We start from the raw sequence: 25,124 nt of genomic DNA on the forward strand, positions 1-25,124 counted from the left end.
TGTGCCTGTCATCATTTTGAAGCAGCCACTCCCAATTGCTACAGATCTGTGGGCCACCAGGCTGGGGTTGGCAAGTCAGCTATGGATGCTGTGGTGATGTATGTCTGTGCTGCACCTACACATGGGGACAGTGACCAGTGTCCCTGATCTCACAGTAGGCTTTGAGCTACCCCCTCAAAGTGAAAATGGGTCTATCAACAGGAAAGAAAATTTTCATGATGCAGGCCTTGGTCAACATGGGTAATGATAGAAGTTAGCAATAGAGTGAAGGGACTGTGATACGATGTATACCCCATCCTGGGTCTCAGTGAGTTAAGTGGTGCTGAGATTTCAATCTGTGCTCCTGGACAGTGGGCCAGGCCCAGTTAAAGATGAGTTCCAACTGGGGAAGGAGCTGAGTGGTTTGTATAAAGAGAGGAAATCTTAGGAGCGCAGGGGAGCTATACGGAAAAATCTTTGTAGTCCTCTGAGTAGTAGAGGGTGGAACTTTGAGAGATCCAGAGAAGCCACTGGGGTGGAGCATGCTCTGGTGGTGAGCCTCAGCCTGGACCTCCAGGGAAGAAACCTAGGAAAGGCTTCAGCTGAAGAGGAAATTCAGGAGGGAGCCCTGATGGGAGAAGGCAGCAGAGGTGAAGGAGACTCCTGAAGTGGGCCTGAGAGACCGTCAACTGACAGGCAGGTGCCTTGGAGGTAGATGGAAGTGGAGGATCCAGAGTAGAAACAAGACTCCAAGAAGGTATTTCTTGAGTCTACATTCTGGAGAAGAATGGAGAGCTGTGGGGGACCCAGAATGGATTAACTGTCAGGGTTGTTAAGCACTGGAATAAATTGCCTAGGGAGGTTGTGGAATCTCCATCATTGGAGATTTTTAAGACCAGGTTAGACAAACACCCGTCACGGATGGTCTAGATAATACTTAGTCCTACCATGAGTGCAGGGGACTGGACTAGATAACCTCTTGAGGTCCCTTCCAGTCCTGTGATTCTATGAAAATGTCATCCTAAGGAAGGGGGCAGAGGTTGCTTTCTTTGCAGTTTTTGTTTTGCTTTTGAGTTTGGTTGAAAGACTCCAATGAGAAGCCCTCCCATGGGCAGCCTGTGACTTCTGCATTTAGGGAGACTGGGCATGACCGTTGGAAGCTCCCTAAAAGTTGGGGGGCACCAGCACCTAGACTGTGGCCCTGCTCTGCCCTGAGGCTCGTCCCTGCTCAGCCTCCTCCCCTGAGGCCCTGCCCACGCTTGACCCCCACTCTGCCGCAGGCCCTGCTCCTGCTCGGCCCCCTCCCCCAAGGCCTCCCCACCCGCACCTCTCTGCCTTCTCCTCTGAGGCTCCCCTGCCTGCTGCTTATGCCTCTCTGCTCCCAGCAAGCGGGGGGACCTTTGCGGGGGGGACCTTTGGAGGGGCGGAGAGGCACAAGTGGGGGGACTTCTGGGGAAGAGGTGGAGCAAGAACAGGGCCTAAGGAAAAGGTGGGGCGAGAAGAGGAGCAGTGTGTGCGGGGTCACGGGTGAAGAGGACAAGCGGGAGCGGCGTCTTGGGGTGGAGCGTAGGCAGGACCATGGGTGAAGAGGACAAGCAGGAGCGGGGCCTTGGGGTGGAATGTAGGCTCGGTGCCCTTTGGAGGTGCACTGCATCCTGTTTGGGGAGGCTTAGCCTCTCCAGGCCTCTTATACCCGCCGCCCATGGCTGGGGCCACTGCTCTGACAGAAGAGTGGCATGGAAGAGGAGCCCTGAAGGGGTGGAAGACACTGGATGGATGACCAGTGTTGTGTGGACTGTGACAAAGTTAGGCTGGACAGCTGCAAGAGCGTGGTATATTAGAATGATAAAGGCCCTTTTCCCTATACGCTGAGAAGGGATTACCTCAGGTCAAGTAGGGGCACCTGAGTCCAATTAAGGGCTGCCTGAGGTCTTTAAAACCCCCCTTCCTCTGGTAAGAGAGGAGGAAGAGAGAGAGAGACTGCTGTAAGAGTCTGTCCTCCTTCCTACAGGGGAGACAACCAAGTGGCTGTTTAGGGGAAGGACTGATACTCCAGGGCCACTGACAGGACGGGGGTGCATGCGCACACACACCCTTCATTCATATTTGTGAGTTTTTCTTTTGTTTGGTGGAGGAGTATTCCTTGGGCCTGCTCCAGGCCTCCCTTGCACATACTGATAAATAAACACCGAGAAGGAAGTCAAATGCTGCCCAAATTGGGGCTGATTTACTCCAGGCCCTGCCACTGCTAGAGGGGGAAGTGCTAAGATGAGGGAGATGGAGGAGGTGCTTTTCCACAGGGATGTTGATACCCAGGAAGGTGAGAGACTTCACAGTGATCTGGCTGGAGGGCTGTGTAACGAGAAGCGGCTGGAGCGCCCATTGGTGGAGGGTCTTGATGAGGCAAGCCTGCTAGGCCACAAGGAAGGCACTGGGGTGAGTGCACTCCTCTACAGGAATGTTTGCATCTTCAACATCCTCAAAATGTGAAGGAGAATTGCTTTTATTTAAAAGGAGGGAAAAAAAACAATTCACAGGTGCTTGTGGCCACATTATACTGGTGCAAACTGTAGCTATGAGGTTCCTCTGTACACGTGCCTTGTGGAATGTTCCCAGCATAGCTGGCCTCACCAGCAAGCACAGATGCAGCAATGGTGGCTGAAGGTAACTGAACTTACAACAAATCATGAAATGACTGCTGCCAGCCTGTTGCTGGGTGCATGGGGGTGCTGACACCCCACTTCAGCTCTGTCTGAACTTTCAGCAGTTTGGGTACATGCAGCCTTTTAGTCTTAACTCACCCCAGAGCTGTGTGTTAACTATATAAGCATAGTCTAGACCGGACTCCCAGCTCTGATGTCCCCCTGCAAGGTGGAGACATCACTTTCTGGAGTTGAGCAGGTCCCTAGGTTGCTCAAGCTGTGGCATTTCCTTGACTTCTGGTGCAATGGAAGGTTTCTTTCTCTACTCTTCTCTGTCCAGATTCAGGCAGGCTTGTGACTGGTGATGACTTTTATTTCAGCAAAAACAACAAGGAGTCCTTGTGGCACCTTAGAGACTAACACATTTATTTGTCAGTCTCTAAGATGCCACAAGGACTCCTTGTTGTTCTTGCTGATACAGACTAACATGGCTACTACTCTGAAACCTGTCACCATGCGAGGCTTTTATTTCAGGGACTGTCTTCCATTTCTGATCAGTGCTTATGGTAAGTAAGACAGCTGTGTGTGGGGGGGCCCTCTGGAGTCAGATGCTTCATGTCATCTGAGCTCCCCTTGCTGAGGAGCAAAATGGAGTGTGTTTTTTTTTTTTTTTTTTTCCTCCTGTCCTACTCTCTAGAGAGTAACTAAGAGTTGATATGTTCTCGTGCTGCTGCTGGAAGCCAAAACCCTTCTATTGTTGCCAACCCCAAATGTCCCCAAGACACCTTGAGAGTGGCTTAAAAATTAAGGGTTGGTTGGGTTTTTTGTGTGTGTGTGTGTTTTTGTTTTTTTTAAATCGGGTTCTTTTTGTATTGCCTTCTGTGGAGTGTGGGGTTTAGGTTTTTTTAGCCTTTAATGTGCACTTTGGTCACATTTTCCAGCTTTGCTTTGTAACTATGAGGGTTATTAATGTTAAAGAAAATAAAATTCTCACTTAATCACAGGACTGTAGTAGCTAGGGCTTTAAGCAAAACACCAAATATCATAAACTTATGATAAAATCCCAAGAATTGGCACCACTGTAAACATTGTGCTGGTTTGGCCTAGGTGCGCATATCTGGATGGTCCTAGATATACACAGACGGTTCAGGATTTGGAGTTGACTGTCCAAACAAGTCAGTCAAGCTCCTAGCCCTATAACTCCTCTTCCTTCTCTCCTGTGTCCCAGTCCCCACTGGCACCTTGGGTCCCAAGCATACAGGTTAGGCAGGCAAGTTCACTTTCATTTTCTGTGCTGCTGACTGATATGAGAGAGCTGCTTTTCAGAAGCCCCAAAAAGGGCAAGGGGGTTATAATTTTATTATCCTCTATAATACCATTGTGCCTAGAGGTCCCAGTCTGGGATCAGGCTCCTATTGTGCTAGGTGCTGTATACGCATGCAGTTGAAAAACAGTCCTTGTCCTAAACAGCTTACGGCCTTCGCAAGGGGAGGACAAGCTAACAGTGAAACCATCCTGTTTAATAAAATATGTAGGGCATAGAGCATGGTGGAGAGTGTTAATGAATGAGACCATAGAGGAGCGTGTGGGAAAGAAGGGACTAGAGCAGAGGAGGAAACTGGATATTGATGGACTGGGAACTGTGGAAGGACTGGGTAACAGGAGAAAGAAAAGTAAGCAGGTGAGCACAGTTATTTCACAGGTTTACCCCAAAACTGACAAAGCAGCCTTGGCCACAAGTCAATAAAATATCACTGGGAAGAAGGGCTAGAAAAGCAGCAGGAAGGTGAGGAAAATGCAAATTAACAAGAGGGACAGCAAAGGGTTAGCAACGGGGGAGTTGGGAAAATATTTTTTTGTGACAAATAGTTACCGAAAACTCTTTTCTTAACTAAAGCTTGAACTTTTGACAAAATTGACTTTTTTTGTGTTTTTAAAAAAAAAGTCAATTTTGTTGGAAAACATTTTTGACCAGTTCCAGTTAGGAATTGTTCGTGTGTGTGGTGGGTTTTTTTTTTTTTGTTTTTTTGTTTTTTTTTTAATAACAGTGTTGTGTAAAAAGAATGTGACCAAGACCCAAATAAATAACAATATGCCTGGCCATTGCTATGCTTATCAATGGATTATTTAAATGATATTTACATCTTCATAGAAGAATTTTCTTTGTTTGCTCTCCACACAAGGGACTCTTTAGCTAGACTAAACAGAAATGGTTTCTAATGTAAATAATTGCTATCCATGCCTTGCAGAGTACAAGGAGGATTAGAGATGGGTTGTCCTGTGAAAGCAGGAGAAGGAGGTGAGAGTGAGTGGAATTAAAGCGGGGGAGCCAATAAGGTGAAATGAGATCAAATTAACATAGTGGGAGGCCATGCTTCCCTTCTGGCCTACTGCTGTGCATTGATCTCATGGGTGCAATTAGGCCCAGAGTTTGCTGCCTAGGTGGAATCTAGTGGCAACCCCACACAGCTAAGGGCAATAGCAAATATATGCTGTTGAGATCATAGTATTTTCTGCTAGCCCATCTGGTCTGATATACTTTGTCTGGAAGCAGCTGATATCTGCTGCTCCACAGGGAGGTAAAACCCAAACACCTTCCCCACCTCTGTTAGGTACCTAATTCAACTGTGCGGTTGGGGGGAAGGGTTGGATTCCTGCTTCACCCCAGCAGAAGCAAGCTGCCTCTGTAGGTTTGCTTATACCCATTATTTTCACTTTTTCTACTGAGACTGTAAGATCTTTGGGGCAGGGACTGTAACTTCTTAGGTGTGCATACAGCACCTAGCACCGTCAGGCCCTGCTCCTGATAGTGGGTTCTCACTGGCTGCTGCAATACAAAATAATAATGGCTTAAGGAGTCCAAATCTGAGAGACGCTCTTAAGGCCTGGATAAGACCAGCTTTCTTAGGCAGTGTAGCCTAGTGGGTGGAGCACTAGACTGGGACGCAGGGGGCCTGGGATCTATTTCCAGTTCTTCCCTTGTCCTGCTGGGTGACCTGGGCAAGTAACTTCCCTTTTTGGTGCTTCAGTTTCCCCATCTGTAAAATGAGGATAATGGTACTGACCTCCTTTTGTAGAGTGCTTGTGACCTACTGATGAAAAGTGCTGTATAAGAGCTAGGTATTATTTAGTTCTTTGTGGGCCAGAAGAGAAGGCATTATACAAGCCTTCTCCCCACCTGGCCACAGCCAGAGACTGCAAGGTTATTGGTCTGCATCCACTGATGCTGTCGGCAATGATGCAGGGTCTGCCTTAAAAGTTGCTTGTGGAAACCTAGTATGAATTGACTTTCACACTTTATTAAACTTTAACCCTTTGCTTTGAATTTCCAGGATTTTGAATATCTATTGCTTTGTAATGCCAGTATGCTAACATGTTCATTATTTATATTCTAATCATATACAAAAGTGTACTGTTTTAAAGGTGCACACTTACAACCTTAAGCCTATCGTAAAGCTTTTATAAAGGAGTTGATACATAATTTTATCTTTCTAAAGGGTTTTTTCCACCTTGGTCTGGGTGCTTTCTTGGTCTGTGGCTTTTTGAAAGATCTGGGGTATTCATGTTGTATGAGTCAGTCTGTGCAGGGGTAAAAACCTTTGACTAATGAATTTGGCAATGGACTAATGAACTCTATAAAGATAGCCAAAGGCAGCCAGAGTATTTATAACTTCCTTTTTTGAGGTGACTGTCTGCAAAGTAATCATATGTATTAGATCTTGTGAAGCTCTTGTGAATAAAAGCATTCTGAAATTTCTAGGGCAAGCTGGCTTTTAAATGTGACTGGGGGAAGCGAATATTAGACCTCAAAGACCTTAACCAATATGGGTTTTCAGGAAGTTGGAGAAACAAGCTTGCTTGACGCCCCCTCAATTTTGTCCTATCTCCTGTAACCATAGATCAGATCTATGCAGGTCAGCCTGGGCCAGTGCAACAATTCTGTCTGAAGGAGGAAGGATGGTTTTTCACTTGTCCCAGTCAAGAGCTACATGGGAATGTTGCTCCATACCCAGCTTGTCCACAAGTGTCATGTGTGACTTTGGGCAAGTCACTTGGGGTGAATTTCCAAAAGCAATAGGGAACCACTGAGAGCTTTTGAAAATCCTACCCTTCATCTGTTTAGGCCTCCATTCCCTACCCCTGAAACCTGGCCATAATACTAGTTCCCTTGTCTGTTTAGACTGTAAGCTCCCTTCGTCTTGGTTTGTAATGCGCCTAACAAAATGGGACTTCTTTCTCAGTTGTGGCCCTGTGCATTATTGTAATGCTAAACGAACAAGATCTATTTCTCCTCCTAACTTCTTGAAGTCTCACAATGGAAAGCCTGGTGTACTAGAACTACAGAGAGCAAGCTGTGTCCTCATAATGAGATTTCATGGCAGCCCTCTGAGGAGGGTAAAGGTAAACTGAGGCTCCTAGGGGGGAAGCAATATACCCAAGGTCACACAGTGGATCAGTGGCCAGAGGTGGGAACAGAAACCATCCGTTCTGCTTTCCAGGCAGCTGCTCTAAGGACGAGTCCCCACTCCCTCTCCCTTTGCTTCGCATCCTGCAGAGGGGTGTTACCGGGCTTTATGGCGTGTAGCTCTTGTCCCTCTCCCTGGGGATCGGAGAGCTGTTACTGCTCCAAGGGAGAACACACACCAATCCCCAGCTGGACCAGCCTTTCCCCACCGCTTTGACTAGGATTTCAAAATGTGAATGCCTCTGGGGTGTCCTGGACAACACCTGGGCAGGGGAGACCCTCACCTTCTGGTCTGGTGGGCGAGACCCCAGCCCTCCTGCTGTCTCTGGGGGGCCTCTACTTCTGGTTGCCTAGAGTGCTGAGTGGGGGGAGACCCCCCCCCCCCAACGCTTCCTTGTGCTATATCTCTTGGGGCCTCTGGGGGAGACCCCACTGCCTGCTGTCCCTGAGGACCCTATACCCGGGCTGGCTGGAGCTCGGGCTGGGGACTGCCGCCCCCCCACCCCTCCCCCGTTTCTCTGCCTGGGAACCTGACCCCTCCCCTGCCGCCTGGCAGCGGCCAGACCCTCCCCTCCTGCCCAGCCCCTCCCCTCGCCCGCCGCGCACGCCGGCCCCTCTCCCTGCCCGGCCCGCTCTCCGGCCGCAGTCAGAGGCGAGCGCTCGGTGGCAGCGGCCCGGCGGGGAGCGAGCGAGCCCCGGAGCGGAGCCGCCGGAGGGAGCGCGCTGGGGACGGGAAGGGAGCCGCGCACGCCTGCCTGCCTGCCGCTGCGCCCCGGGGAGCAGCTCCATCCCTGCCCCGCTCGCGCCGCGCTTCGGTCCACCGGGGGCGGCGGCTGCTGGAGGAGCCGGGGCGGGGAGGGGGGCAGCGTGCCCGGGACCGGGGGCGCAGGAGATACAAAGGAGCGGCCCGTGCAGGGCAGGCAAGGGGAGAGACCGACACAAGGGGGCATCCTGCCCCAGGGAGCTAGCTCCCCGCGGGCTGCGGAGCCCCCCAATAAACCCTCAAGGCAGACCCAGCTGGAGACCACCCGTCACACTCCCCCCGCGTGGAGGACAGCAACCTGGACACTGACGCTGTGTGTTACCTCCCACTCCCCAGGGGAAATTGTCCCAGCCGGGGAGCGAGCCTAGCTCTTGGAAGCAATTGAAAACACTTTTCTTCTCACCCCCCCCCCCCTTTTCTTTTTTTCTTTCGCGGAGGGAGAAATCTGGGCAGTGTTCGTTGTCATCTCCCTCCTAAATATTAGCGATTTCCACCCAAAGAGGGATAAGTCTAGGAAATAAACCTACCAAGGGGGGTGAAATTTAGGGGAGGGGAAGATTTTTTGGAAGGAGATCCACGCCCCCCTCGTCCCGTTTTTGTTTGGTTTTGTTTTTTGAGGACATTAAAAAATTCTTATTGTGCAGGGTACAGGTTCCCAGCTTCCTAGGAAATCCTCTGGACGGTGAGGAGCTGATTTGAAAGAATAATAATAATACAAGGATACAGCTGGGCCCTGTTTGCTTTTCCTGGTTTTTGTGTGTGAAGATGCTGTCCTATAGCGTGCTGGACGCAAATGTGGTGGATGTGGAGAAAAGGAGAAACCCTTCTAAGCACTATGTGAGTACAGACAAGTTGACATGCTTACCCTCTGATTCATGTTGCATGCTGTAGTAGGGGTAAATCCTATTATAGGAGCAAATGTGTTAAGAGTCATTTATTGCCCCATCATTCAACAGATATTTGCTGTGTTTTCAAGAGCATGTAGGTAAAGTGATATAGGCTGGATTATTTTCTGTATGTGCCCAGTAAATCTCTACAAAACACTTTTCTGTGCCAAAAGCAACTGCTCCCCTCCCCCTCCCCCTACATTGGAATTTGCAGATGTTTGATTTTGTATATTAGTAATCTGTTAAACTTACATTTCTAATGGGTGGACCCTGCAAGTCACTCACCATAACTGCATCTTGAGCCAAAACTCCGGTGGGGAGTAATATCTTAACATCTGCTCCCTAGATTATAAGAGTGTAAGAATTTGCATTTTTAGTCTATGCAAGACAGGGTGCCTTTTAGAGGAACCCCTTTAAAATCCATGCAGTTGAATACATTCCAAAACAGTTCTCCCAGTTTTGTAGTTGATAGTTTCCTTATATTGCTGGAGTACTGTGAAATCACTTTATCTCTAGTGCTTGCTTAGGACTGATGCTGCTCCAGTGGGCGGAGTGCTAATCTGGGAAATCCAGGTTCAGTTCCCTGCTCTGCCTCAGATTTCCAGTGTGACTTTAAGCAAGTCACTTAGCCTCTCTGTGTACTAGTTCCCCATCTGCACAATGGGGTGATAGCACTGATCTACCTCTGAGGGGGGTTATGAGGCTAAATACACACAAGATTGCAAGATGCTTAGATACTATGGTAATGGGTGGTCATATAAGTAACTAAGAAAGAGACTGTTTAATGGAGGTGGCTTTCTATGAAAGGAGGAGGAGAACTGTACTTGATAAGTTCATACACTATATATAAAGGGGGGGGGGGGGAAGAGTCCTCTTAGTACAGGAGCAGCTTAATAAGTGTGGCCTGTCACAGAGATTTCACTGTAATTTTTCCCCCACTAGTTTTTCATCACCCCAAATAGATTGCATTGATGTTGCTTTGTTTGTTTTTTTTTTTTTTTCTGTTTCCTTCTATTGTTAAGGTGGACTTGCCCTACTTGCTCAGCAAAGGTCCAGTTTAGCGTGCAAGGGGTCCCTTAACTCCCCTGTTAAACTCTCATCCAATTCAGTAAATTGTGCAGTGCTTGCTCCGCTCCAGCGGGGAGCGGAGCAGAGCAGGACACAGCTGTTGTAGGTTTCTGGAGTTAGCTAAGGAGGAGGTGCTGAGGCATCAAGTTCGTATTTTGCTCGTTGGTCTTGTAAATTTTAAAGAGACTTCGTGTTTTTGAAATGTGTATTTGCCAAGTTGTCGAGGCAGACTCAACACTTGTTTCCTTTTCATGTCTGCTTCACCTTCTGTCTTCACACCTCACTGCTAAATGGAGAAACATCAGACCGGGATTGCTGCAAACCCTCCCAAGATACCAGTATTACAGTATATCTGTCCCTGTGGTGTGGCGGTGTTGCCTAAAGGTGCTGATGGCATGCAATAGAGTAGGCTCCTCTGTGCCCTGTGGCTGAAACATACACATCAATTAGACAAGGCTTTTGAATTCTCTAGATTTGGCTGGGTTTTAGTTATATAACCCTTTTTGCATGTTCTTCTCAAAACCAACACTCCTTTAGCGGACTTTCCTAGAAGAGTTGATTCATCTTATAGAAGATGAATCAGTCATCACGCTTCTTATTATGCAGTGGAGTTGTTGCCCTGTGGCTCCAGCTCAAAAACCAGGGCAAAGCCTGGGGCATGGTTTACTTTGGTGTTTAAGCATTCTGAGCAGTTAGCCTGCAGCCACCTCCCCTTGGGGCTGTACTCTTGCTAAAGCTCCCAGCCTAAGTAGTTATAGGTCCTGTGTATGCTAAGAATGGAGGTCTTAACCCTGATGTCCTGTCACATTTCCACTTGAGCAATTGCACTCTGTCTACTTATTCCTCCATCGCTTCATGTTGGATAAAGAGTTGTTCTTCAATTCCTGCATAATGTTGTATGGCTGCTGTGTGCCTCCCCAGAGGTGGCTGAAATTTATTGCTGTGTTGTGGTCACTATGTAGAAGTTTTTAGTAACTCTCTGTAAAGCACTATGAACTTACAAAAGATGCTAGATAAGTAAAATCATAATTTCTTGGTCCCTAAAAAGAGACCTACAAAGGTTTATTTTTATTCTTTATAACTAACAGGATATATGTGAAAGATCTAAAAACAAAAGCATCATTTACAGTTTGAAACACAACCTGTTCCTTATTCACCTACCTGTCAAGTCTTCTGATTTTTGAATCTGTTTCCACAGCAAGATTTGACATTATATTTTATACAACTGTCTAAAATCTCTTCTCCTCTCAGTTGTTCAGTTGTCACTCTTGACACTTTCAGGGCAATTTACCTATTTCTCCAATCACTAGAGTCATCCAGGGAAGATAAGACCAGAATTTCAAATGTGTCTTTGTTAGTTTAAACTAAAACAGCAAAAAAAAAAAAAAAAAAAAGCACAGCTTCTTTTCCCAGCATCCCCATCCCTGTGTGCAGGTTGCCTTAAGTACAGAGCTTGCTCTCCTGCATCCTCACCTAAATGCACAGTATCTTTTGGGGACCATACAGGATCTTTTTGCGTGTTTGGCATGCTTAGATTTGGAATCTCTTGCTGTGTGGGGTGTGTGGTTTTTTTTTTTTTTTTTAGGCACAAGTTTATTTGTGGTTTACCTACAATACAAAGAAGAAACATAAAATAACTTCCTCTCAGGAAAATGATCTTCTCCATCCATTTCCAACTTCGCATCCGATATCAGGCCAGGTCTACACCAGAGTTTTGTTGGCATAGCTGTGTTGGTCAGAAGTGTCTGTGTGGGAGAGAAAAAAATCACATCCCCTAGCCAACATAGCTGTGCTGGCAAAGCCCACAGTGTAGATGCAGCTATGCTGACAGTGTGTCTGTTGGCATAGCTAATGTCACTGTGGAGGTGGTGTTACTGTGCTGAAAGAAACTCCATCTGTTGGCATACACCGTGTCTCCACTGCCAGAATAACTATTCTGGTGGTACTCTACCGGCAAAGCCTTTGTAGAATAGACAAGGCCTCCAGAAGTGCAAGTATTTCGTATCTCTGGTGTTTTCCATATCCTCAAATTAATGGCCTGACCATTATGTCAGCTGCTTTCTCCTCCACAGCTGATCAGATGTATGGTGATGATATGCATTATCCTAGTGTTATCACTGTACTCTCGAGTACTTATGCTGAGATCCCAAGGTAATGGACACACATTGGTACAAATTTTCTCTTACAGCATCATTTGGTTTCCTGTGACGGTGCTTGGTTACAGTACAGTGCACAGGCTGAGAAAAGGTAAAATGCCAGTGACATCAGATAGAACTGGTTAGACCCTCTCTGCAACTGAAGCAGTTAAATGTGCTGCTGACTCCAGCCATCTGAGAGTCTCATATATTATCTATAATTCCTTGCCAGAGTAATTATTTCCTAATGTGATCTCCACATGATTCACACTATAGATATTGCATGAATTCCTGTAAATAGAAGCTGTAACCACTTCACCCGAGCTGTTTGAACATGATTGTCAACCAATGCATGTGATTATTAATCTTTTTGTGTCGTAAGGGAATAAGTGTTTCTGTTCAGATGTTCAACTCTTTCATTGCCTCTACTGTGAAGGGAGGGTAGGAGTTGGCTCAGTGTCACAAGCAAGTTTGTGCAGGTCAAACTAATTATTGTAAAATGTGGGCATTTCTGAAAAACTGACTAAAATTTCACCATCTTACTTGCCAGATCTGCTCCCCTTGTGTATTCAGAGTCCTATCTACTTGCTTTAATGACAAAGATCCTTGCTATTCTTGTTAGCCCTATAGAGCTAACATGGGAGTGGGAGCTGGATTCCATTCTGGCTTATGCATCAGTGGAATAGTTAACTAAATTCCAGCTGCAGGACTGAATTTTGCCCTCTGTCTTCAGGGGGGCTGCACAGGTATGACAATATGTGGCTGGTTATTGATTGGTTAAAAAGGGCTTACCTCGACTTTCAGACCTCTGGTGGAGTTTGCAGGACTGGAGATTGCAAGCAGATGCTTTTTCCACTTTCTAAAGTGGACAAATCTCCTCTGGAGTTAGGGGGACGCTAACAAACATGAATCTCCACAAGGCCTGTGATTCAGAGCTGCTTCTCAGACAGGAATATTCCTTTGTATGTAAAGAAGTATTCCTGCTTTTAACCGAGTTAATTGTTAGCAGTGTCTTAGACATGGGGTAGCATTTTCAAAAGTGACTTAAGAGCCTGAGTCCTGCCTGCTGTCAAAGGGACGTAGGTCTTGTCTAAACAAGTTGCACTGGTTTAACTGAAGGTGTGATTTCAACTCAATTTAGTTAAGCTGGTGTAAGTGATCTGAGGCCATGTCTACGCTACAAACTTTGGCTGACACAAGTTGTATTGGCATAAAGCTGCCACAGTTAGTATATCACTCGTCCACGTGTATAGTTGATTCCTTGCATTGGTGCTATATGTACTCACCAGGAGAGCTTGTGTTGATGCCCATCATGGGTAGGTATCTGAGTTTGCAATTCACCACCATGCAGTGCACTGTCTTTTGGAAAGTTTTGGCAATGCCTGGTGGGGCAGAAATAAGTCACCTGGGGCGACTGGGAACAAGGAGTCAAGTTCCCACCTTGCAATTTTCTCCATCCCATAGTGTCAGCCATAGCCCATAACTTTGGCACATTAAAAAAAAAAAAAAATCCCACGTGGCCCTCCATGCTGCCAGTCATCTCTGACAGAGGCCTGGAACCTGCACAGCTCTGCACTGTTGTCCTGAGCATTGCAAGCACAGGACGCGTGATCCTCCAGTATTTGCAGAGCCATAAGAAGAACCGCATCAGTGGGGAACGTGACAATTTCATGGAGGACAAATTGCTGTGGGCCATAGCGAAAACCAATTCAAGGTTGTTGGTAACATTCACGGAGCAGCTGCAGATGGTGGAGCACTGCTTTTGGATACAAGAATGAGAGATGTGCTGTCGGCGGAGAAGCTAGAGGTGATCGCACTGTAGAAACTTGTATTTCTGGATTGATAGCGGTCAAAGGGAAACCATTCTGGAGTTGGAAAATCCACTCTAAGACCACTGTCATGCAAATGTGCAGAGCCATTCATTTTCTCCTGCTGTGAAGGACTGCAGTTCTTGGGAATATGCAAGGTATAGTGGGTGGATCTACAGCAGTGGGGTTCCCAAACTGAGTTGGAGTGATAGATGGTATGCACATTCATATTTTGGCACCAACCCACCTTGACCCAGAGTATATCACCAGAAAGCTGCTTTTCCAAGGTTATGCAAGCATTGGTGTGTCACTGGTGACATGTTGCAGACATCAGTGTTGGCTGGTCAGGGAAAGTGCATGATGCTCGTATCTTCATAGAATCATAGAATATCAGGGTTGGAAGGGACCTCAGGAGGTCATCTAGTCCAACCCCCTGCTCAAAGCAGGACCAATCCCCAATCAAATCATCCCAGCCAAGGCTTTGTCAAGCCTGACCTTAAAAACTTCCAAGGAAGGAGATTCCACCACCTCTCTAAGTAACGCATTCCAGTGTTTCACCACCCTCTTAGTGAAAAAGTTTTTCCTAATATCCAACCTAAACCTCCCCCACTGCAACTTGAGACCATTACTCCTTGTCCTGTCCTCTTCTACCACTGAGAATAGTCTAGAACCATCCTCTCTGGAACCACCTCTCAGGTAGTTGAAAGCAGCTATCAAATCCCCCCTCATTCTTCTCTTCCGCAGACTAAACAATCCCAGTTCCCTCAGCCTCTCCTCATAAGTCATGTGTTCCAGACCCCTAATCATTTTTGTTGCCCTTCGCTGGACTCTCTCCAATTTATCCACATCCTTCTTGTAGCGTGGGGCCCAAAACTGGACACAATACTCCAGATGAGGCCTCACCAATGTCGAATAGAGGGGAACGATCACGTCCCTCGATCTGCTCGCTATGCCCCTACTTATGCATCCCAAAAGGCCATTGGCCTTCTTGGCAACAAGGGCACACTGCTGACTCATATCCAGCTTCTCGTCCACTGTCACCCCTAGGTCCTTTTCCGCAGAACTGCTGCCGAGCCATTCGGTCCCTAGTCTGTAGCTGTGCATTGGGTTCTTCTGTCCTAAGTGCAGGACCCTGCACTTATCCTTATTGAACCGCATCAGGTTTCTTTTGGCCCAATCCTCCAATTTGTCTAGGTCCCTCTGTATCCTATCCCTGCCCTCCAGCGTATCTACCACTCCTCCCAGTTTAGTATCATCCGCAAATTTGCTGAGAGTGCAATCCACACCATCCTCCAGATCATTTATGAAGATATTAAACAAAACCGGCCCCAGGACCGACCCCTGGGGCACTCCACTTGACACCGGCTGCCAACTAGACATGGAGCCATTGATCACTACCCGTTGAGCCCGACAATCTAGCCAACTTTCTACCCACCTTATAGTGCATTCATCCAGCCCATACTTCTTTAACTTGCTGACAAGAGTACTGTGGGAGACCGTATCAAAAGCTTTGCTAAAGTCAAGAAACAATACATCCACTGCTTTCCCTTCATCCACAGAATCAGTAATCTCATCATAGAAGGTGATTAGATTAGTCAGGCATGACCTACCCTTGGTCAAGAACGCAGGACTAGTCAGAAAGCTGCAAGCAGGGTCACTATTTCCTGACCAGTGGATTATCACTGGCAACATTGAAATGCCAGTAGTGATCGTGGGGAATCCAGCCTGTCCCTTGCTCCCATGGCTCATGAAGCTGCACATCAGCCTCCTGGACAGCACCAAGGAAAGATACAACTACCAGCTCAGCTGGTGCAGAATGTCAGTTGAATGTGCTTTTGGTAGATTGAAGGGATGCTGGTGCTGTTTACTCACAAGACTGGATCTCTGTGAGGAAAATATCCGAATGGTTATAGCTGCTTGTTTCCTGCATATTATCTGTAAGGCAAAGTGGGGGAGAAGCTGCCCCCAGGATGGAAGTAGAGTGGCTGTCTGCTGAGTTGGAACAGCCAATACAAGGGCTGTTAGACAAGATCAATGCAGAACTATGGCTGAGGGTGCGCCCTCAGCACATCATTGTAATTGGAAATACACTTACATGCTTTATCCAAGGCTCCTTCCTCTGCATTGGGCTTGCCTGTGCTTGACTGCCAGGACTGAGTGGATTGCCATGGAGTCTCAAACAGGCCATGGCTCTCAGCATAGCTGGACCCCCCCAGTTGCATGTCCCTCCTCCTTGCTATTTACGGCCGGGGTCCTCGGCGGTATCCACAGTGGTCCGCAGGGTGGTGGGGTCTCCACCAAATATGGCATACAGCTCTCTGTAAAAGTGGCAGGTGTGTGGCTTGGTACTGGATTGGCTCTCTGCCTCCCTGGGCTTCTGGTCTGCCTGTGGTGGTGCTGCTCATCCTTCTTGTACCGCTTCTCCTGCAGCCCCCTGTGCAATCTGCTCATAGATGTCAACATTTCTAGGGCCGGTCCGTAGCTGTGCCTGCACAGCCTTTTCTCCTCGCACCCCCCAGAGAGCCAATATGTCCTGTCTCCTCCAGGCTGGAGCATGCCTGGAGCACATAGCTGGCATGGTCAACTGGGCAGTTGTACACAAACGTGGAAATTTACTAGGTGTGTTCGCAAAGCTGGGCAATCAGGAAAAGGCATTTCAAAAATTCATGGAAGGTCTTTTTAAAGGGGGAGGGGAGGCTTCTGCTCCCAGTGGACCCCCCCGCCGCCCCCCCCCCCCCCCCCGGCAGTGGCGTTCACAACTGTGACCAGAGCGGTCAGTGTTAGGCATTGTGGGACAGCTGCTGGAGGCAGGGATGGTGGAACCTTCCCAAAACCAGGGAGGCTGGGAGCCCGCCCTCTTTATTTCCCTGGCCCTGCCCTTCCTCTCCCCTTCCAGGCCCCAGCAAGGCCAGAGCATGGCCAGGGAGCCCAGGTCCCTCCACCTGTGTTGAGGTGGGGGGGGGCCCCCCCGAGAGCAGGCCCTGGCCCATGTCACCACCCCCTCCCCCCCCCCCCCCCCCCCCCGGCCAGAGCCCTGCCAAAGGCAGGTAGAGGGTCTACCGCTCCCCACAGCTGCCCGGGTGGTTCTTACCCAAACTGGCTTGCAGCCTGGCAGCAGGGCTGAAGAGTTACAGCCTGTCCATGGTAAAACCAGGGGGCTGCTCTTGGGGGGGGGATCCTGGGAAAGTGGAGGGTCTGCAGCCCCCTACAGCTGCCCATGCTCCAGCTGCTGGCTGTGGGGCGGGGGGGGGGGGTGAGGCTTTGGGGGTGGGGAGGAGCTCCTGCACCTGCGTTAAACCTCCCTGACTTCAAAGGAACTGTGCAAGGGTCCATGTGTGAAGCAGTTCACAGGATCAGGGCCTTAATTGCTGTCACGGCATCCCTGCTGAGAGCTAGGTCTGTATTATGCTTCTCTTACAGATGGGGAAATCAAAAAGGAAAAGGCTAACTGCCTAAGCTCAGTGGGGGGAGCTGGTGATAGAACTCCAATCTGCTGTCTCTCAGTCCCTTACATTGGAAGACAGTCTGGCTACTCGTTAAAGCATCTGGTAATGGATTAAAATACAGAACTAGAAAAGTTATGAGACCTTGAATTATGTCACTGTCTTCCTAAAAGCCACTTCCTGTTTCATAAGGATTAAACAGGGAGGATTCAATGTGACTCTACCTGCAGCAGGAAGTGACATACCAGCTATCTCATTTCCTCATTTTGGAGGAAACAGCTGGACTTTCTACTGTGCTTTTTTTTTTTTTATCTGCCTTTTTAATGTCACTTCCCCTGAGTCAATGCCTGCTAGCACAATAGGGAGCAGTTCTCAGGGATGACAGGGAAGAGTAGGGGTGCTGGAAGGCACTTGAGAGCTTTGTATAGTCCTTACTATTGTATAGTCAAGTGGTACCATTTTGTAAATAAAACCGATACCTTTTTGCCTTGGGCATGCAGTATAAATCGTTCATTAAGCACACAGAGTACTGCACAGTAACCTAATACTGGCTTTTATAAAGCTTCATTAAACAGTCTCTCGACTACTTAATAGCATCCCTCATTTAACACACACAGACCGAGTTTGGTTCATGTATGTGCTAACTTCAAACATTCATGGAGCTTTAAACGGTTGAGGGAGAACAAGTGCATCTGTGACCCCTGGGCAGTGGAGGTCACAACTGTGACTAGAGAGGTGAATGTTGGGCATTGTGGAATATCTGCTTGAGAACTGTGGTCAACCTAGGTAATGTGGTGTCTACACTTGCACTGTGTAGACCCCGATACATTGACTAGTTTACTAATAGCTATTATAGACTTGTCCTTTTCTGCTCATCACAGGAGAAATGAGTTTTGTAAGTTATAGTCAATGACTTTCTTCTTGGAGCAGCTAGTACTGGAACCCACACAAGGGGAGAGGCAACTTTTGATTTAGTCCTAAGTGATGTACAGGATCTGGTCCAAGAGGGGAATATAGCTGAACTGCTCAGTAATAGCAACCATAATATAATTAAATTAGATATAAGTGCTGGGAGGGCAAATACCAAAAAACCACCCCAAACAAAACTCACCATCACAGTAGCATTTTACTTCAAAAAAGGGAAATGAACAAAAAAAAGGAAGCTAGGTAAATGGTCACAGCAGTGAAATGCCTGCAAGCTGCATGGAAACTATTTAACAACACTAGAGCAGGGGTGGCCAAGCTTACTGACCCTCCGAGCACCATATGACAATTTTCAGAAGTTCAAGAGCTGGAGCACACCTGCCAGGACTTGGGGTTTCAGCCCCACAGGAGGCACCTGACAGGGCTCGGGGCTTCAGCCCCGCTCCTGCTGAAGTCCCAAGCCCTGGCAGATGCGCCCCACAGGGCTGAAGCCTCAAGATCCCTCCACTTCCCAGCTGGGCAGAAGCTGCTACCTCCCCACCCCGTTGCAAGGCAGATGTCCTGAGCTCTCCCCCAGGTCTAGTAGCTGGAGAATTGGGGTGGGGGTGGGGGGGACGGACATGAAGGGGATTTATCATACTCACCACATTTTTGACCCAGATTGATGAGAAGTTCTGTCTGCCATCTGACAGCTGTCTGGTCTCAAGTGAAACAAGCCGAGGGTTTCAGTCCAATTACTACCGGAGCAGATGCTGTCATATTGGGCTCTCTCTTCTTGCAAGAGGTAGTCAGTCAGGCTCTCCAGCACTAGGTTTGAGATAGGAAAGCATGCACAGCGGCTGTGATAAGTGGAGTCCTGTAGTCGCCCAGGGCTATCAGTCTAGCAACTTTCCCCAGCATTAAAAACACTTAGAACTGATAAACAAACAAGAACTTGCTAAGTATTTTCCTGGAGGGCAGCCACAGGAAGAGCAGAGCAGGTTAAGTGATCTTCCCCTTCACTGAGCATATCACAGGAAGAGGCTGCACCAGAGTTCAACCTTTTCCTGAAAGGATTAAAATGAACTCTTGATCTAGTTCCTCAGAGCAGGAAAGAGGAAACCCAGGAGCTGTGGAAGGAAACCTCCTGCGAGCGTTTGCGGACCCATGAACAGAGCAGACCAAGGGAGGCCCAGCATCATTTCTCATATAGTATGCTGTTTTAAAAAGATATAGTGGTGGAGGGAAGGAGGGTTAAAAAGCAACTGATAACGTGGGCAGTACCAACCCAGTTGTGTTACAGTAGTAGTAATAATACCCATATACCCCTTCTCATTTTCAAAGTGCCAGACACACTGCTGAACCCCCCAGCTCCCTTGGGTAGGTAGGTCGGGGTCAACCTCATTTTACAAATGAGTAAACTGAGCAGCAAGGGGCTGTTGAGCAATTATCCTGTGATTTCACAGTAGGTGGAGCTGGGATTAGAAACCTAGGAATTCCTGGTCCTAATAGCAATTCACCCCGCCACTCTGTTCTGTCATTTATAAAGCCTTAGCACCTGTGTCACTGGAGGAGGGGGGGAAACGCTGCACCCTGTGTCCTAACATGCGCTGCCATGGCCAATCCCAGTCAAGGGAGGTTTATTCTTTCTTAACAATGGTTAAGAAACGACCAGAATGCAGTCTTAATTCAATACCTCGCACCAGGCTTCAGGACTACCCTCCCAGGGGTCTCTGGCTCTCCAGCTCCTGGCAGCTTTCCTGTCTCCTCCAGCTCTGCTCCCCTCTTGGAGCTGTAGGTTGCATCCTTCAGCCCCTGGACTTCTTGCTCCAGGGACTTGCCACAAGAGTTAGCTCCACTCCAATGTGGCCTCTGCTGACCAGGGCTCAGCCTGCCTTAGTCCTTTCTTCCCAGCTGCCTACTAGCAGCCCTTTACAGGCCTTGGTGTAGCCCAGCCCCCTTTAATTAGCTGGATTGGGCTCACCAGCTCCAGTCATAGAATTATAGAAGATTAGGGTTGGAAGAGACCTCAGGAGGTGATCTAGTCCAAACCCCTGCTCAAGGCTGGACCAACCCCAACTAAATCATCCCAGCCAGGGTTTTATCAAGCCGGGCCTTAAAAACCTCTGAGGATGGAAATTCCACCACCTCCTTAGGTAACCCATTCCAGTGCTTTACCACAGCTGGTGACTCATATGCTATCAGCTGCAGTGAAATAGTTTTTCCTAATATCCAACCTAGACCTCCCCCACTGCAACTTGGGACCATTGTTCCTTGTTCCACTGAGAACAGCCTAGCTCCATCCTCTTTAGAACTGCCCTTCAGGTAGTTGAAGGCTGCTATCTCTTCTCTTCTGAAGACTAAACCCCAGTTCCCTCAGCCTCTTCTCGTAAGTCATATGCCCCAGCTCCCTAACCATTTCTGTTGCCCTCTGCTGGACTCTCTCCAATTTGTCAACATCCCTTCTGTAGTGGGGGGACCAAAACTGGACGCAGTACTCCAGGTGTGGCCTCACCAGTGCCGGATAGAGAGGAATAATCACTTCCTTCTATCTGCTGGCAATGCTCCTACTAATACAGCCCAATATGCCGTAAGCCTTTTTGGCAACAAGGGCACACTGTTGATGCATATCCAGCTTCTCATCCACTGTAATCCCCAGGTCCTTTTCTGAAGGACTGCTGCTTAGCCAGTCGGTCCCCAGCCTGTAGCGGTGCATGGGATTCTTCCATCCTAAGTGCAGTACTCTGCACTTGTCCTTGTTGAACCTCATCAGATTTCTTTCACATGAGTCCAGGGCAGCTGGGCTCAGTCTATCCATAGGGACCAGCTACCCTATGGCAGCCTGATTTTGAGAGGTGTGGAGCATCTGTAAAGCTGTATGACTTCAGCAGGAGTTAATATGTGCTTTATATTCTGATGAAAACACGTTCCTGGCTCATGGTATCTTTGAATAAAACTCTGTCTGTAACCAAGGTATTGTACCACCAGTAGTTCATGTGTAGGCTCAGCAGGCTGATGGGGTTTTTGTTGGGGGTGTTGGCCTATATTCAATTTCTTTGTATGAGTTGGATTAAAAAACAAATAACAGACCCTTTAATAATAATGATACCTAGCTCTTATATAGCACTCTTCATCAGTAGATCTCCAAGTGCTTCACAAAGGAAGTCAGTATCATTATCCCCATTTTACAGATGGGAAAACTGAGGCACTAAGTGGTGAAGTGACTTTCAGAAGGTCACTCAGCAGACCAGTGGCAGAGCCAGAAGTAGAACCTAGGTCGCCTGAGTTCCAGTTCTACTCCTTAAAATGGAGTGGCAGATGCACTAGTGATTTCTCTAATGCTGGCAGAGGGGAAGTCCTAGTATAAGGACAACACACAATGTTTTCCCCATGTTAAAAGAGGTTATTTTACTATGAAGGAAATCTTGCTATTTCCAAAGCAGTTTGAGCTACTGAACCTCCAGAATGTCTTCATTTTGGATACTTAAGGTGATCCTCAAACCATCATTGCTGTAGAAAATACGTTCTGTTTAATTTTTCTTTAGATTCTGCCTACTCGGTGGTAGGCAGTTTTGGATGGTTGACTCTTCACTCATTTCTGAGGTCTGTAGAGGGGACTTCACAAATCAAGCATGTAAAATGCTGAAATTAAAGATGTATATTAATATTCCACTCTTCACTATTTACACTAAATTTAGAGTGAATTTACTGCTGGATAGAAACCAGCATGGAGTTCTCGCTGTACCCACCTGCACCCGATCCTGTGCCTATGTGTGTCTCTGTCCCTGAGAAACCACCCCGAGAAGGAGAATGTGTTATTTGTATTGCAGCAGTAGTTTGCTAGCCCTGATGCTGCTTTCATGGCACATTGGTCTGGAACTTCCATTTCAGTGCACGGACTCTGCCCTGGACAACTCCACATCAGCAACTGTAGTGATCCGCATTTTAGACAGGTACAAAGAGAGAGACTCTGTCCCAGATAGCCAGTGTACAAACCAAGGGTGGGAAGGAGATGTTACCCATTCAGTCCTTGGCTGAGGTTGCTAACCAAAGCAGCCAGTTAGTGACAGCTATGTTGGTGGATCTTCACCCAGTTCCTAGAAGACAGATGAAAACCCACCAGCTCCGTTCATACAAGATACCAAACAGCCTTAGACAGCAATGGTTGTTGGTCACTGTTGATCATGACCTAGCTTAGAACAGACAACCCAAAGATGATAAACTCTGTGATCCACCCCGAATATCCTGGCCTCTCCAGTTTCTCTTCACCGCAGGCGTATTTCTAAGTAAACAGAAAACTGCAGCAGAATTGCGCCAGGTTCCTATTACTAAAAGGAAAAGACACTTTCTTAAAAGCACAACTGGGTGGAAAAGGGTTAAAGGAAAGGTCCCGCAGGGTGACCAAGATGACATGGCAATATACTCTAACTGACGTACTCATGAGTCTCTTAGTGACCTCAAACTCCTGGATGGTCTCCAGGAGATCCTGGCCTTGCCCCAGTGACAATAGTCTTTAATTTGTTGGCCTGTCAGAAAGCTGTTAAGTCACTTTTTTCAGAGCCCCATTTCCAACCCTTTGGATTTCCCTGCTAGTAAACTTAGCAGCACGTCATCGTTTTAACAGAAGCCAGGCTTTGAAGCCAAGTCAGCAGCGCTGGAGTCCGTGAATGCCCATTCATTGCAGGCCATTATCTGAATTCCAGGCTTTTTCTTCTCAATATGGTCTGTGTCTTGCGCAAAGTGCTGGTCAAAAGCCCAGTGCAGCCTCATGGGAAAACATTGAAGAGGTTCTAGAAACCATGGCCAGTGTTGTCCGTGCCTGAAGACAGGGTCCTGAATCCCCAGGGAAAAGTGCTCTGATTCTGAGAGCTGCAGCTCCCATTGACTTCAGTGGAATTTATGGATACTCAGCACTTCTAAACTCAGGCTGCTCTTATTCAGGTGCCTAATTCGAGGCACCTGGGTTTGAAAACTTTGTGTGCTAATAAATCGTTGCTATTAAAAATTTTCTTCTTAAATAAAGAGAGAGAGGCCGGCACTAAAACCTTAGAGTAGAAAATTCCCAAGCTTTGTGAGGGTTTAGATCCACACCCAAACATTGCACCAGCCCTCCAACTCTAAATATAGCAAAACAAAGTCTCGGATCCAAATGCTCCTTCACGTAGATGGGATTTGTAGCCCAAATTTTGCAGCCCAGGTTCATGTCTTGTAAAAAATTCCAAGACATTTCTAGTTTGTATCTACAGCTGTGGCAGCTTCTTCACTTGAAACCTTGGTCTTTTCTGGGGCTGTATTAGGCTGTGGAATTGTCTCCCAAGAGAAAGAGTAGAAATTAAATTACTTGTGACATCTAAATCTATACTGGACAAAGCTCTGGAAAACAGATTATAGGGAACAATCTTTGAGTGATCCCAGTGGATGGATCAAATAGTCTAATAGGTTTTTCCCCTTCTCTAACTTCTGTTAATATCCTACCATGCAGAAGCACGTTAGGTGGATATTTCTGTTGAAAAGATCAGTAGCCAAATTAACAATTAAGATAACATTAGGTTTCAGAGTTAACATAGAAACTAGAGTTGGGGTCCTTCAGACCTTTCTTAGGTTTACAGACCGCCTAAAACAATAGTTCTAAGAAGGCACCACTGCATCAGGTTGCATTGCAAAGGTTTTAATTGCAACCTTAATGTCCAGGAACAGATCATTTAAAAAACAAAACGAAATGACACTTGGGTCATGTCTACACTAGCACGCTTACAGTGGCACAGCTGTACTGATGCAGCTGCGCCGCTATAAAATTGCCTGTGTAGCTGCTCTGTGCCGACAGGAGACAGCTCTCCCGTTGACATAATAAAACCACCTCAACGAGTGGCGGGAACGTCTCCTGCCAACATAACGCTGTGCATACTGCCACTTATTCTGGCAAAACTTAACATTGTTCAGAGGAGTTTTTTTTCCCCACATCCCCGAGTGACATAAGTTTTGCCATCATAAGTGGTAGTGTAGACATGGCCTGAGATTATAGTGTCTCCTGAGCCAGAATACTGTGATCTATTTCTGTTGACTCTGAGCTCTGTCCAAAATTATCTCTTAATTTAGCCAGGTAGCCTGGAGGCAGGAAGACTCCTGCCAGCTGGGTGAGGGTGAAGGACGGGACCCTAATTGTGTGCAGATCCAGTATTCCTCCCTCCTAGGCATAAGAGGCTAATGGAGAAGCAAGAGTCAAGCTCTTGACCACAGGGCGGGAATTATGGCATAATCAGGTGCTGTATGGAGTGAGATGAAATTGCTGCCTTCCCAGCATATTCCTCAACTGTATCACGCCAACCAAGCACCCTAAACCCACTGCAGGTTGCTAATATTAGAGCTGTAGAGTCATGAACAGTTAAGGTTAGAAAAAACATTAAACACATAAAGGAAGTGAACCTCATATCCTCACTTCCAGCTCCCACCTCTGCTGCATTGTACCTCTCGGTTTGGGATGCTATCCCACATTTACAGGCCAATGCCACGCATCTAGGTCTTGGCAGCTGGAGAACTTCTGCTTCCCAGCCTCGGGTCAAGTGGCAATTTATTTTTGTACAGGTCTAGTGGCTGGTATTACTAATAATACATGTGCATGCTTTGAACTTATCTGGTGCCTTTCATCCGCGGATCCCAAAACACTTTTAAGCCTCAGCTCCTCTTTATAAGGTGGGTAAATAAGAGCGCCTAGCAAAATATCTCCTTGTTGGGAGCCCGCACAAAATAACTGGATGGGCTAGGGCAAGTGGAAGGAGCTTGTTAAGGTTTGAGCCTCCCTGGAAGTCATTTCATCATAGGACTGGGGTTGGGGGTAGGGAGTAAGGAAGAGAGAGAGAGGATTCACAGCCTGTGCTCTGACCACTGCTTATCACATTGTTCATAATTGTCTGTTCCCTTGTGCTCCCACCTGTCCTCTTTTATCTTATAGACTGTAAATTTCTTGGGGCAAGAAAATGTGTTTGTACAGCACCTACCACAGTAGGGTCCCGATCTGGCCAGGGCACCTGTTG

The 25,124-nt window shown here is 47.5% G+C and overlaps 1 protein-coding gene across 4 annotated transcripts in view; it reads left to right on the forward strand.

The window, feature by feature from the left end:
- Positions 1 to 434: 434 nt before the first annotated feature.
- The window catches only part of SH3PXD2A (SH3 and PX domains 2A), a 388,309-nt gene continuing 363,619 nt past the window's right edge, over positions 435 to 25,124 (forward strand). For 2 of the 4 annotated variants that reach the window (XM_043551931.1, XM_043551932.1), the window contains exon 1: positions 1,956 to 2,415. In XM_043551931.1, coding sequence (XP_043407866.1) covers positions 2,248 to 2,415 — 168 coding nt within the window. In that variant the 5' untranslated portion in view covers positions 1,956 to 2,247. Of the gene's footprint in view, positions 737 to 1,955; positions 2,416 to 8,493; positions 8,687 to 25,124 lie in introns of those variants that run through there. The other 2 variants (XM_043551930.1, XM_037903421.2) reach the window with 2 other exon arrangements.

Source organism: Chelonia mydas, chromosome 7 (assembly GCF_015237465.2).
Source record: "Chelonia mydas isolate rCheMyd1 chromosome 7, rCheMyd1.pri.v2, whole genome shotgun sequence".
NCBI lineage: Eukaryota > Metazoa > Chordata > Testudines > Cheloniidae > Chelonia > Chelonia mydas.